General features: G+C 44.1%; 1 protein-coding gene across 1 annotated transcript in view; it reads right to left on the bottom strand.

Annotated features, from left to right (window-relative positions):
* Sel1l2 (SEL1L2 adaptor subunit of ERAD E3 ligase) overlaps positions 1 to 12,550 on the bottom strand; it is a 53,945-nt gene that overhangs the window by 11,865 nt on the left and 29,530 nt on the right. Inside the window, exons 8-12 of the mRNA XM_051144743.1 lie at positions 12,245 to 12,313; positions 10,988 to 11,065; positions 4,128 to 4,190; positions 3,291 to 3,378; positions 568 to 716 (exon numbers count right to left, since the gene is read on the bottom strand). Of these exons, the coding sequence (XP_051000700.1) occupies positions 568 to 716; positions 3,291 to 3,378; positions 4,128 to 4,190; positions 10,988 to 11,065; positions 12,245 to 12,313 (447 nt within the window). The remainder of the gene's footprint in view (positions 1 to 567; positions 717 to 3,290; positions 3,379 to 4,127; positions 4,191 to 10,987; positions 11,066 to 12,244; positions 12,314 to 12,550) is intronic.

A 12,550-nucleotide genomic window follows, 5' to 3' on the forward strand; every position in this document is an offset into this window, starting at 1 on the left:
CATACATAATTCATTAGGAAGTTGGCAAAGGAACAAATCTAAAGATAGATTATTAGCTGGCAGCTTTTGAAATGAGCTTCAGAGGGACCAGATTGCAACGTGGAGGTATTTATACTGGTGCAGCGGACGTATTTAATAAATCAATGAAGGGCATTAAGGTTCTAGAAGCATTCTTTTGAAAAGCACATTACTAGCTCAGGCTGGGAAAAAAACCCACTTTCTTCATTGTCATCCGAACCCTCAAAAACCCAAGGACCCTGCTTTCTGAGAAGAAACGGGCCACATTTTCTGAGCTAAATCAAGCCTTCATTTCCCAAGTAGCAATTTAGAGAGCCAGCTTGCTCTGGAGATCCCACTGAGGGCTGAGACTCAGCTTCTAAACCGAACTCAGAGGCAAACTCAAGAGGGGAAGAGGCCATGTCTCTCTCGGCTCCCCAGGTTAAGATCCGCTACTGTTTTTCTTCCTGCCAGTGTTCATTTCCACTGCAAGAAAAGAGCTATGAAGCAAAGGCACCAACCCACTGTGTGAGGCAAATGGAAGACCTGTTTGAGCCACCCCGTGTTTACCTCCACGGCCGTTCTGCATGACCTCAGCACACCTGTGCCCGTTGCGTACATCTCGGCTAGATAGTAAATGGCGAGAGGCTGCCCGCTCTGAGATGCCAGGTAAAAATATTTGAAGGCAAGTTTATAATCCTTCCACACTCCAGAGCCAGCTGAAAATTAAAATTCTTTTGAGCTACTCATTTAAAAAAGAATCTATAAATATATTGGTCACGGTTGATACCCACTAGTCTGAACAAGATGGGGAAAGACCACCAGACCATAAGCCAAATGGACTCAGATTCACTGTTTTGGAGGTGAGTGGCTGAGTTCCTCTATGATCTTTACCCATTCAGAAAAATTAAGAAAGAAGGGCTGTTCTGTTTCCTGTCCATAGAGAGTTGAAGTATTGTACAATCATGAGAGATCCTCTGTGATCTCCTTACCATTATTGTTACATGTGCCCCCCTTCCCCCCACCATCCATGTAGAGCTCAACCAGGGCAATAAAGAGCAGCTCTGTCTAAGCTCATGACTGGAGTGAGCAAACAGAGGTACTTGGTGCTGGGCAGCCGCGGTAGATCCCTGGGAGGAGAGATTCTTAGCCTAGCTCTCCAGTTCCTGTTATTCCTTGCTGACTCGTTTACACCAAGGGACCTCACTAACGAAAGGGAGGGGGCTTTCCCTGATTCAACTTACACCCTTTCTAGCTCTAAAGTCTCATGGCTTTTTAACAGCAGTGCCACGGAGGAATTAAGCAACAGCAGTAGCTTAGCCTGGCATGGTGGCACCCACCTGCAATCACAGCGCTCTGGAGACTATACAAAGGGCGTGCTCAGTCCAAGGCCAGCCCAGACTGCACGGTGAGAATCTATGTCTAATTAGATAAGCAAATAGATAAAAAAATTTTTTTGCTTTTTTTTTTTTCCAAGACAGGGTTTCCCTGTGTAGCCTTGGCTGTCCTGGACTTGCTTTGTAGACCAGGCTGGCCTCCAACTCACTGCGATCCACCTGCCTCTGCCTCCTGATGGCTGGGATTAAAGGTGTGTACCACCACTGCCCAGCTGCAAATAGATAAATGTTTTTAAAAAATTAAAAAGAGCAAAAAGTCTGGAGGCAGATTGCTTAGAATTGAATCCCAGCCTGGCTGTGTAGTTTTGGATAAGATGTGTGGCCTTGATATGACTCAGTTTGCTCAGCTGTAAACTGTGGGGTATCCATATGCTGAGAGAGTAAAATGAGCTAGAACAGGCAAAGCCATTTCTGTTACTCTTTTCCTGGAAGTTTGAGGAATCGGACAGATTCTAAGCTGAGGACTTGAAGTGAATTAGGAGAGCAAGGTACTGAACACAAACATAATACAAAACAGGCCCTCTTGCCGGGCCACAGCGGAGAACGTCAGCGGCCTTCTTCACAGATGGGACCTCCTTGATAGAGTTGACTATTGCTCTGGGTCCACCTCTGGCATGAAGGACTGAGTAAGGGCACATCCGGGTCTCTGGAATCTGTCCTCACTGCCCCTTCTTTCAACTCCCACAGAAATTATTACACATGCCCCTCACTGTCTGAGGCCCCTTACCCTACTGACTTTGCTATTGCTCTAAGAGGGCACATAACTGAGGACAGCCCTACCTTGTTTTTTCTTACTTGCCTCCCTGCTCACCATCTTGCCCAGGTTTATGCTCTGGATCTTTCACTCCCCCTTCCCACCTGCAAGATGAGGGACCCACTTCTCCATCATGAAGCCTCCACCTGCCCAGAATCAATTGCATCTTAATGCCACTAACTTTTCTCGGAACCTCCTTTTATTGATTATAATTATCATCATATCTCTTAGCATTTTTATATCAATTACTTCTTGGATTTTCTTCCCTTTAGTTACTTCTTCTTTTGGAAACTGTTTATAGTTTCTCACCTTGCATTCACACCCTAACTCACTGTCAAGTAATTGGTCCTCTTTCCAATAAATACAATAATCTCATCAGGGTTCTCTATATCAACCAAACAATAAGGCCACTGGACCATTTCTCCATCCTTCTCACCTTATTCCCTCCTCTTCCTTTTCTCCTCTCCCTCCTCCCTTTTCACTTCCTCCTCCTCCCTCTGCCCTTCCCCCAACTCTCTCCCCCTTTGCTGCTACTTCTACTGCTATCACCAGACTTTGTGCTCTATTACCAGGCAAACGTATGCAGTCTCATCCACTTACTCTATCTGGAAAGTTCTATATTTTATTGCCCCTTTGGGTCCCTTTCGACCCCTCCCTCCCTTCCAGGCTTTTGTTCTTTTCCATGGCCACTCTTCTTTGGCTTATCCTTTTAAGATGGAAAAAAAAGGAGGGGTCACCAGATTTGATTATAGCCACATCTCATTTTTTTTCTCTCATTTCTTGTTTTTCCTTTGCAAGCTTGACTGCTCTTAACTTACACCTCTGTGTTTATGTCTCAGATCTTTCTTCTTGACATTATCCTCTCTTGTGAGTGTCACAGCTGCTTCTGGATGTGCACACTGGCTATCGTAAGCACCTCCAAGTTAAGCTTGTCAAAGGTGGCTGTCCTGAGACACAGATGTATCTCCCTGCCCTTTTTTTTCAACTAATGTCCAAGTCTTTACATTTCTTTAAAGCGCTCTTTAAACTGATACCTTAATGTCCTTTTAAGCCACTCAGACCTTTGATGATTGTTATAAGAGGAGATGACTTACGAATGCATACATCATCCTAAATAAGGTAGCCGTATTTGTGGTACCTACAGTAGTACATGAAGCCTAGCTGGAACTGTGCATTAGGCCATCCCTTCTCTGCAGCTTTCTGGAAGTATTTAAGTGCTTCACCATAATTCTGTAAGATAATTAGACTGTATTACTCAGAGCTATATGCATGACTCCATGGTAACAAACACATTCCAGTTTAAGAGTACAATCAGTGTCCTATAAGCCAGTTAAAACAGCACCAGAAATAGGTTTTCATTATTATATTAGATTCTATAAAGAAATAACTATCTTATTCCATTATAAATCATATTTGTCTGCATTGATAGTTGGTTTTGTTAGGCTGGGGAAGGTCACTTTAAAGACATATGAAGCTAAAGAGATACATTTCTCTTACAATAAAATTCTTAGGAAGCAGCAGTTTCAAAAGCTAGTTAACCCCGTGAGTCTCAGATACAACTGTGGTTGCTATTTTTGTTGAAGGTTTGTTCCTTTGTCTCCTCATAGAGATTTTACTGAATCATCTTATTCTCTGTAAGATATATTAGTTTGACTAACTAAGCAATAAAAGCCAATTCCTAGCTGGGCATGGTGCTGCAGGCCTTTTAATCCCAGTACTCAGGCAGATCTCTGTGAATTCAAGGATAGCCTGATCTAAAAAGCTAGTCCAGACAGCCAAGTCTACACAGAGAAACCCTGTTTTGAAAAACCAAAACCAAACCAAACCAGACCAGACCAAACCAAACCAAACCAACCAAACAAAACCAAACAAAAAGCAAAGACCCCACTTCCTATACATTAATGCATGACCATTAATATAATATTAACCCCACAAATGCTAGAAATATGGTGAAAGGATGACAATGTTATTGAGCTTACCACAGGAACACCTTTTCCATGAAAGTAAAGGAGACCAAGTCCATGAAGACCAATTGCATTGCCCTAGAAGAATTGAAAAAAAATCAGTGATAAGGAAAATTACTGCAAAATCAATTCAAATATTTCAAATGTACCCAGTAAGAAACAGCCAAGACCATCACTCAGGCAGATGGCAAATCATTCTGGCCTATTTAGTCCCCTTTCACACCTCCACAACCTCCTCCCTGGCAGAAAAAAAAAAGAAGGAAATGGAAGTCAGATCTTTATTTCATTCTTTTAGCACTTAGCGCTTGCTTTGTGAGGGATTCCAGAAGAGGCACTGGGCAGAGTACAAGGTAAACTCCGCCTTGGAGTTATAGACTTGAGCTATAGCGAAGAAGTGGGTCACCTTTTCCCCCACTTCCTTCCTTCCACTTGTTTTTGTTTGTTTGTTTTTGGGTTCTCACCAAATAGCCCTGGCTGTACTCAAACTTACCATCCTCCTGCCTCCTTCTCTGGAGCCCTAAGGTTATGGGCCTGCAGCACCATGCCTGGTTCGGTGGGTTTAATGTCTTAGCTGTGCTACATGAGGTAAGTCCTGGAGTTAAATAAGTCGATAATGTTGTGGGCAGATGAAAAGGGATACTCGACTGCTCGGTTGGTGCTAAGAGCTTGAGAGAATCAAAGTATCGTGGGAGTGACATTTGAGCCAATACTCAAAGGATGGATGTGTTTTCTAGAATAGGAAGGTCTATTCAGACAACTGTTACCTAATTTGGCCAAAGGGAGTTGACATCAATGACCAAATATCATTTCAGGATGTTGGATTTTAGTGTAACCATTGCTAACAGTAAATAATTTGATTTGTATATATTATGTAATATATTGTATATATTATTTATATATATTGTATGTATTATTATGTTATGCAGTATGCACTTATTCAAATTCAATGGGTCATAACATCACTGATATCTACCTGATGTTAAATTACCATTTCTTTTTCTCATCTAAACTCAACACTCTACAAATGTGGTGTTTTCAATAAGGGGAGGGAAATGCTCAGCCAGAACATGTTCTGGTATATAGGCATTTAGTGTGTCAGTCCTGGATGAAGTGAGGCTTAAAATTATTTCCTCACAGGCCAGGTGGATCATTGGGTAAAACTGTTTGGTGTGTAAGTAGAACAACCTGAGTTCCAGCCCTGGAACCTATAAAATCCATAGATTCCAGAAAGCTGTTCTCTGATCTACACACACACACACACACACACACACACACACACACACACACACACCCCTAGTGATTTTCCAACAGAGTTCCTCTTTCTTCTCTTTTCTCTCTCTCTCTCTCTCTCTCTCTCTCTCTCTCTCTCTCTCTCTCTCTCTCTCTCTCTCTCTCTCTCATAAGAATATCTCCTGTGTGTTTTGCCCTCTGGTGTCTGTGTAAGGAGCCAGGGCTTGGCCACTTGGCTTTTGTTCAGCAGATCTGCCGGTCGATCTCTTTTATAGACTTACAGAGTTTCTGCAGGAAGTTAAGTTCTGATAGAAAGCTCTCCAGTGTCCCCTAACAACCTAAATTTAGTTCTTGTGGACACAGCCAGAGCATGCCCCTGTGACCACGAAGGAGCACAGAAGCAGAGAAGGCATATTTCAGACACCACCTCAAGAATCCCAGCTTGACCCTGTGCATTTCAAAGGATTTAATATTATATTTTTAAAATCCTTGGGACATTCCACCAATATTAAACAGGTGGCACAAGTGCCCTCTCTGTTTGTTTTGAGCTAGGTATCAGTCCTGAGGCCTTAAAGTACACAAGCATTCTGTGCCCAAGCTACACCTCATCCTTTCTTTTTCTCTCACATCCACCTGTGATTTCTAACAATCAGTGGCTGCTCTGCTTAAGGAATAATAAGACTGACTGCGATGGATGTGGCAAATGTTGAAAAAATAAAATGGAAGGGGAGGAATGGTGAGGAAAGAGGGAGAGAGTGTTTTAACATCCAGAGCGAAATCCTTCCCTTTGTTCCTTCACGGGATGACTCAGTGGTCTTAAGGCCAGAGCATATATTTAGACTCTTAAGACAGGGGTGGCCCACTCTGTCATCTCCGAGCTCTGTGCTGGTGATGTAACGAGTCATATGACGTCATCCTCTGCGTGTGAGGGCCATTACCATTGTTAGAATGGTCATTTCTGCTTGCGAGAGACCCTCCTCATTGCTGCCTCCTCACTGCTGCCTCCTCACAGGAGGAAGGGGAGTTGTCAGACCATCTGCTTGAGATTCCAGTTGCTTTTTACACCCTCCTTCCTGCTTTCTGGAATTCAATCTCAGCTGCACACTGTCTCACACTTTGGGCACTCACTGGAGTGTGTGGTGCATACAATGATGGTGAAGCCACTTTCTATGCTGCACAGAGGCTTTCCAGTGGGGTGGCTGCTCTGGGGTCACCCATGTTCCTCCAAGTCCCTGGTTTCCAGCCCTTTCACGGGGGTCGCCTAAGACCATCCTGCATATCAGATTACAAGTCATAACAGTAGCAAAATTATAGCTATGGAGTAGCAAAGAAAATAATTTTATGGCTGCATGAGGAACTGTATTAATGGGCCGCACTATTAGGAAGGTTGAGCACCAGAGCTGTAAGTCACTCTTACTCTATAGGAAAGCCAATAAACTCATTGGTTTGCCAAGTGGGCTTTGGGTGGACTCCAACTTTGATCCGTCATTGAGTTCCATCTGGGGGTAACTCAATTAGGCCACTGATAGGATGTCAGAGAGTGAAGCAAACCAGAGGGCGTCTGTCTGCCTTGTCTAGGGACAGCACAGCGTATTAGTATCTCTGCTCCACAGAACAGCAATTCTGCACAGTCAGCTCTTGCCATCTTCAAAGAAAAGCCAGAAATCATTTTTTTTCCTACCTCAGAGGCTAATGTGGTAACAAGTTCTGAGGGAAGCACATCTTAACATGTGCTATCACAATTATGAATCACAAAAGGATCTGACTGTCCATGGTTTGATGGGACATTTACTGATTTTAAAAGCACTTTCTGGGATGAACAAAAACACATGTCTAGCCAACTTCCAATATACAGCTTCCACATTAGGGCTTAATGTTCTCGATTAGCTAAGTGTCATGAACCTAGGGAGCAGATGGTCATTTTCCTGACCTTTAATGAACCTTAGCAACAAGCTAGGGCCTGGTCCTCCTCAAGTTGGGGGGTGGGAAACAAAGACTTCAGGCACTAGAAAAAAAAAGCTAGAGGGCCCAAAGCTCTAGAAGCCCAGGAGAGGGGATGGTGCTAATTCAGCAGAATGAAAGGATCGTGTGAGTAAGAAGATGTGGGAAGCTTAGTGACGGGAAAGATGACTGAGTTCAGCTTAGACTGAGGACTACAGGAACGAAGGGCATGATACGTGCGAGGAGAGAGAGTTGGGCCTGATGTGGTCTACGTGAGATAAAGAGTTTGTACAAAAGAGTTTGTAAAGTGTTTATTTATTTATTTATTATGTATACATTGCTCTGCCTGCCTATACCCCTGCACACCAGAAAAGGGCATCAGATCACATTATAGATGGTTGTGAGCCATCATGTGGTTGCTGGGAATTGAACTCGGGACCTCTGGAAGAGCCGTCGGTGCTCTTAACTGCTGAGCCATCTCTCCAGCCTGTAAAGTGTTTTTTTATGTCCTAGTTCTGATGAAACCTTAAAGCAAACTTCAACAACAACAACATGTGTGTGCGTGCGTGTGCGCGCGCGCGCGCACGCACACACACACACACACACACACACTTTTGGAGACAGGTTGCCCAGGGTAGCCTTGAGCTTGATATGTAACTCCTGATCCCTCCTGCCTCTACCTCTGCAGTGCTAGGATTATAAGCTTGTATCACTTGTATCACATGTGCTTTATGAGGTGCAAAAGATTAAACCCAAAATTTTGTACATGCCAGGCAAAAACAAAAACACAATCCAGTCTACTGACTGAACTCAACCCCAAGAACATTATTTTATTTTTATGTTGCAAAACAAAAATGTGTATGAGAAATCTAATAAGTTGCTCAGGCAATGGTCACAGAGTATATAGCTGTGCCCATCTAATGCCATTGAACATTCCTTTAAATACAGTTTTACACTTCCATTGTAAAGAAGAAAAGCTGAGGTTAAAATGTAGTTCGTCTGGGTCACTGCTAGTTACAAATCGTCAAGTATCTGGGGAGCAAATTCACACACCCAGCTTCCTGGCAAAATTCCTTTGGAGTAACAAATCAGTATTATTTTCCCAATTACAAGAGGTTTTCCTCAGTTACCTCCTTTCAGCCTGCCACCAACCCCCTGCCTTGTCTGCCTAATCTAACGGCTTTCCAAATAGCTTTCTCAAAGACAAGGAGTAATAATTTCATACAAATTACAAGGGGGAGGTGCTGAGGACCAGCCTCCCAGTAATTTAACCACCAGAGAATTAGCTACGGGCTGCTTGTCAGTAGCCTCCTAAGGCAGTGTGCAGCTTGTAAAAACGGAGAACAGTTGAAAATATTCTTGATCCAAATGTATCTTGGTTGCCAGTTTACAGAATAAGATTGTAGGACAGAAAAAAATGCTTCTTACTGTGGGTACCAAAGAGTCCATCGGCCATTTTCCAAGGTTAAGCTAAGGGGTGTTGGATGGCATTCTTGGTTAGGGTTTCTATTGTTGTGATGAAACACCATGATCAAAAAGCAAGTTGGTGAGGAAAGGGTTTATTTGGATTATATTTTCACATTGTTGTTCATCACCAAAGCAAGTCAGGACAGGACCTCAAACAGGGCAGGAACCCGGAGGCAGGAGCTGACACAGAGGCCATGGACCGGTGCTGCTTACTGGCTTGCTTTCTCTGCTTTGCTCAGCCTGCCTTCTTATAGAATCCAGGACCACCAGCCCAGGGATGACCACCCACTATGGGCTAGGCCCACCCTCAGAGATCACTAATTGAGAAAATGCCTTACAGGTGGATCTCATGGAGGCATTTCCTCACCTGAGGCTCCTTCCTCTCTGATGACTCTAGCTTGGCATCAAATTGACACAAAACCAGCCAGTACAGATGAGGTCATTCCTTGTGTAGAAAAAGGATTTGGGGTAGTATACTAAGTTTGAGCTGATAGATACCAGCTTCACTGAGCCTACAGCAAAGATAGTTTCTTTTTGCCCCGCCCCCTCCCCTCTTTGAGTCAGTGTTACCGTGTAGCCCTGAGTGGCCTTGAAATCTTAGTGATCTGCCTGCCTTTGCTTCCCGAGTGCTAGGATTAAAGCTATGTTCAACCACACCCAGCAAGGCAAAGATTTCAACAGCAGGAGATGTATCATGAATGTCCTCAGCTTCTGTGGGGGGGGGAATGGGCTTCAGGACCTCCAAGGATACCAACGTCCTTAGATTCTGGACCTTTCACACGTGATCACGTATTATTGCATATGACCTATGCACTTTCCCTGTACATGGGATCATGTCTATATAACATAGCAAATGTACCCTCAAGGTGATTGATATAAATGGTTGTTATACGGTTAGAGAAAAAGACACAGCAAGAGAAATGCCTGTATGTATTCAGTTACAATTTTTGAATCCATGGTTAATTGAGTGCATGCATATGGAACATGGTATGCAGGGGGCCGACTGTCACACCTTCTCTGTACTCCCTCATAGCCACAAGCCTTGGCTGTGGATCGAGACTACAAAGGACAACAGTTAATATCCAGCAACTATTATATGCCAGGCAGCGCTTTAGTATTTTATAATAGGACGTCAAGCAAATCTTACATTCCCAACTTCCTGGTAGGAAAAGCGAAGCACAGAAAGGCTAATAGCTTATCCACGGCTGCATGGGGGAGTAAGCGTCAGGGTTGGTGCTCAAGCTCATCCGTGCTCGTCTCCTTTCCTTGGCTACTGCCCTAGCAACCTTCCGTGTGGGCTGCTGGGGCTCCAGCCTTTAGATGAACTGTGCCTGAGAAAAGCTGGATGGTGACTGTCTTTGTCTGTGCAGTCTGTGATTAAAGCACCCTCTCCATTATACAAGGGATGAGCTAACAATTGACATGTAATATGAATAAATTAATTAAAGAAAACACTCTCTCCACCCCTTACCCTTTATTGCCTGTTCCCAAGGCAGAGCTTCAGCTACTGCTGGGGGAGAGGGAAGCTAAGCTTCAGTCTAGCCTCCTGCTGGCTCCAGCAAGGGTGCCATGAGCATCTGCCCTTTTCAGTTACCAAAAAGATAGAAGACAGGCCATATCCGTCTATGTTCCTGCTCAGTATTTTATTGCTGATGATATGTTTTCTTTGGATACAAATGTGCTTTCTAAGCTTACTGTAAGGTCCAAAGGAAACTCTGGACAAATGGCCTCTGGGCTCTCTGAGCTTCTGTGGGTATCTGTTAGAGTCCTTGGTGGTGTCCTGGCTCCTCTCCATCCTTCTCACCTTGCCCCTTACCCTAAAATTCTCCACCTCATAAGCTTCCCTACCCCCAATTTTTATTCCCATAAACCCCTGCCGTTCTGGCCGTGAGCTTTCTTCGCCTTCTTTTGTCTTCCTTTCTTGGTCTGCTCTTTGCTCTCTTTCTTGTCCCTCCTCTCCCACTGCCCCCGCCCTTTTCTCATGGCCCAGTCCACTGGCCATGTTTAGTCTACTGCTTTCTCTCCCTGTTCTGGACTCTTCCAGATGCCCCTAGCTGTTCTCTCCCTCATATCGACAATAAAAACCTTCCCCTCAACCACACCTTGCAATGGTCATGTCCTCATTTTATACATGTATCCTAAGGGCTTAGGCCTTGGAAGCCAATTTTTGGTCATCAGTCAGCTTGGAACAGAAGCCAGTTATTTTATATGATTCCTATGGTGGGCCGAGTGTATACCTTGCTGGCCGCCATGGAGAAGTATTTGAAGGCAGTGGCATTATTTTGTGGTGCAGCCGCATTCCCCTCGAAATACATCTACAGACAAAGAAGAGTACATAAGTAACAAAATCACTTAAGAGTGATGCAAATATTTTGAAAGTAAACAGCACTGACGATTGCCACAGCATTGTGTATAATAAGTACCACTGGGTTTTATGTTGTCAAGTCGTGCCGTTATCTTAGTTTTTCTTCAAGTAAGAAAATAGGAGAAACTGTCACCTGCTACACACACACTAGAGTGATGTTGCCCCAGGACAAAGAAATGGACCCTGTTTGTGTTTTCTCATGTTCCTCGCATCTAAATTACAGTATGTAACATTTCTGGAAGCAGGGTGCTTATTCCCATGGTAACTAATGCAAATTGGCTGTAGGGAGCCAAGGCAGCCCTGGGGAGTACAGGGAGTGGTCTCTTTAATGGGAGAGAATATCCCATTAAAGGGGACATAAGGGCTGATTTTGATTTTGGTTGAGGTAAAAGTGTTTCTTATTCTAGGGGTGGAGGAAGAGACACCTGACTGGGCCAGGGCTTGTACCATTCTCTGATGGCAACTAGCCTGTTACTCACAGGCTCATAGCTACTCTCTGAAGAGTGCAGGCCAGGTGTCTTTCAAGGCTCTGTTGGTGCCGCAGATAAAGGCTGATATTCTAATAGGCTTCTTCCTCTCACTGCAAGAGTCCCACCCGCTGGCTGCAGCTGAGTGCCTCTTTAGTGCGGGCATAACTGAGTTCTTCAAGTGTGGTAACACTTTACCCTGCATTTAGCTAGCCGTACATTGAACTATATCTCAAGTCCGTTGAGAGAGGGGAGCAGGGAGAGAGTCAATTTTGTTGAATTGGCTCTTTCACCTTCATGTGGTTTCTGATAATTGAATTCAGGCCATCGGGATTTCCTAGCAAATGTCTTATCTGCTGAATGATCTCGCTGGCCCCTCTTCCTTGTATTTTTAAGCAGAGTCTCTCACTAAACTTGGGACTCACTGATTCAGTTAGACCAGCTGGCCAGTGAGCTCTGATGACCTGCCTGTCTCTCCCTATCCAGAACTGGGGTTACAGACCTGCATAACCACGACAGGCTTTGGGGTGGGGTGTAGTGGAGATTGAGCCCAGGTCGTCATGCTTGGCAACAGGAGCTTTATGGATTGAGACACCTCCTCAGACCCCACATTTCTTAGCTTTTAAAGGAATGACAAGCACTGATGAACTAGAAGCATGTACCTTTCCTATAAATGCCATGGCGTTTGTACTGCCAGCCTTTGCTGCCTTTAAAAAGTAGTATAGTGCCTTCTGGAGAGAAAAGGAACAGTGTTATTGGCAGTCACAAATACATTCTACAAAATGGCTTTTGAACTAGATTTTATTCATTCAATATGCTTTCAAAACTATCTGTAAAATAACCACTTTGTTCAAGGCACTCTTCCAAGTGTTATTTCAACCATAAACCTGAGGAGTGGGAGAGTACGTGTGTGTGTGTGTATGTGTGTGTGTGTGTGTGCGTGCTCAGGCACGTGCACGTGTGTATTC

This window comes from Acomys russatus, chromosome 4 (assembly GCF_903995435.1).
Source record: "Acomys russatus chromosome 4, mAcoRus1.1, whole genome shotgun sequence".
NCBI classification, from domain to species: Eukaryota; Metazoa; Chordata; class Mammalia; order Rodentia; family Muridae; genus Acomys; species Acomys russatus.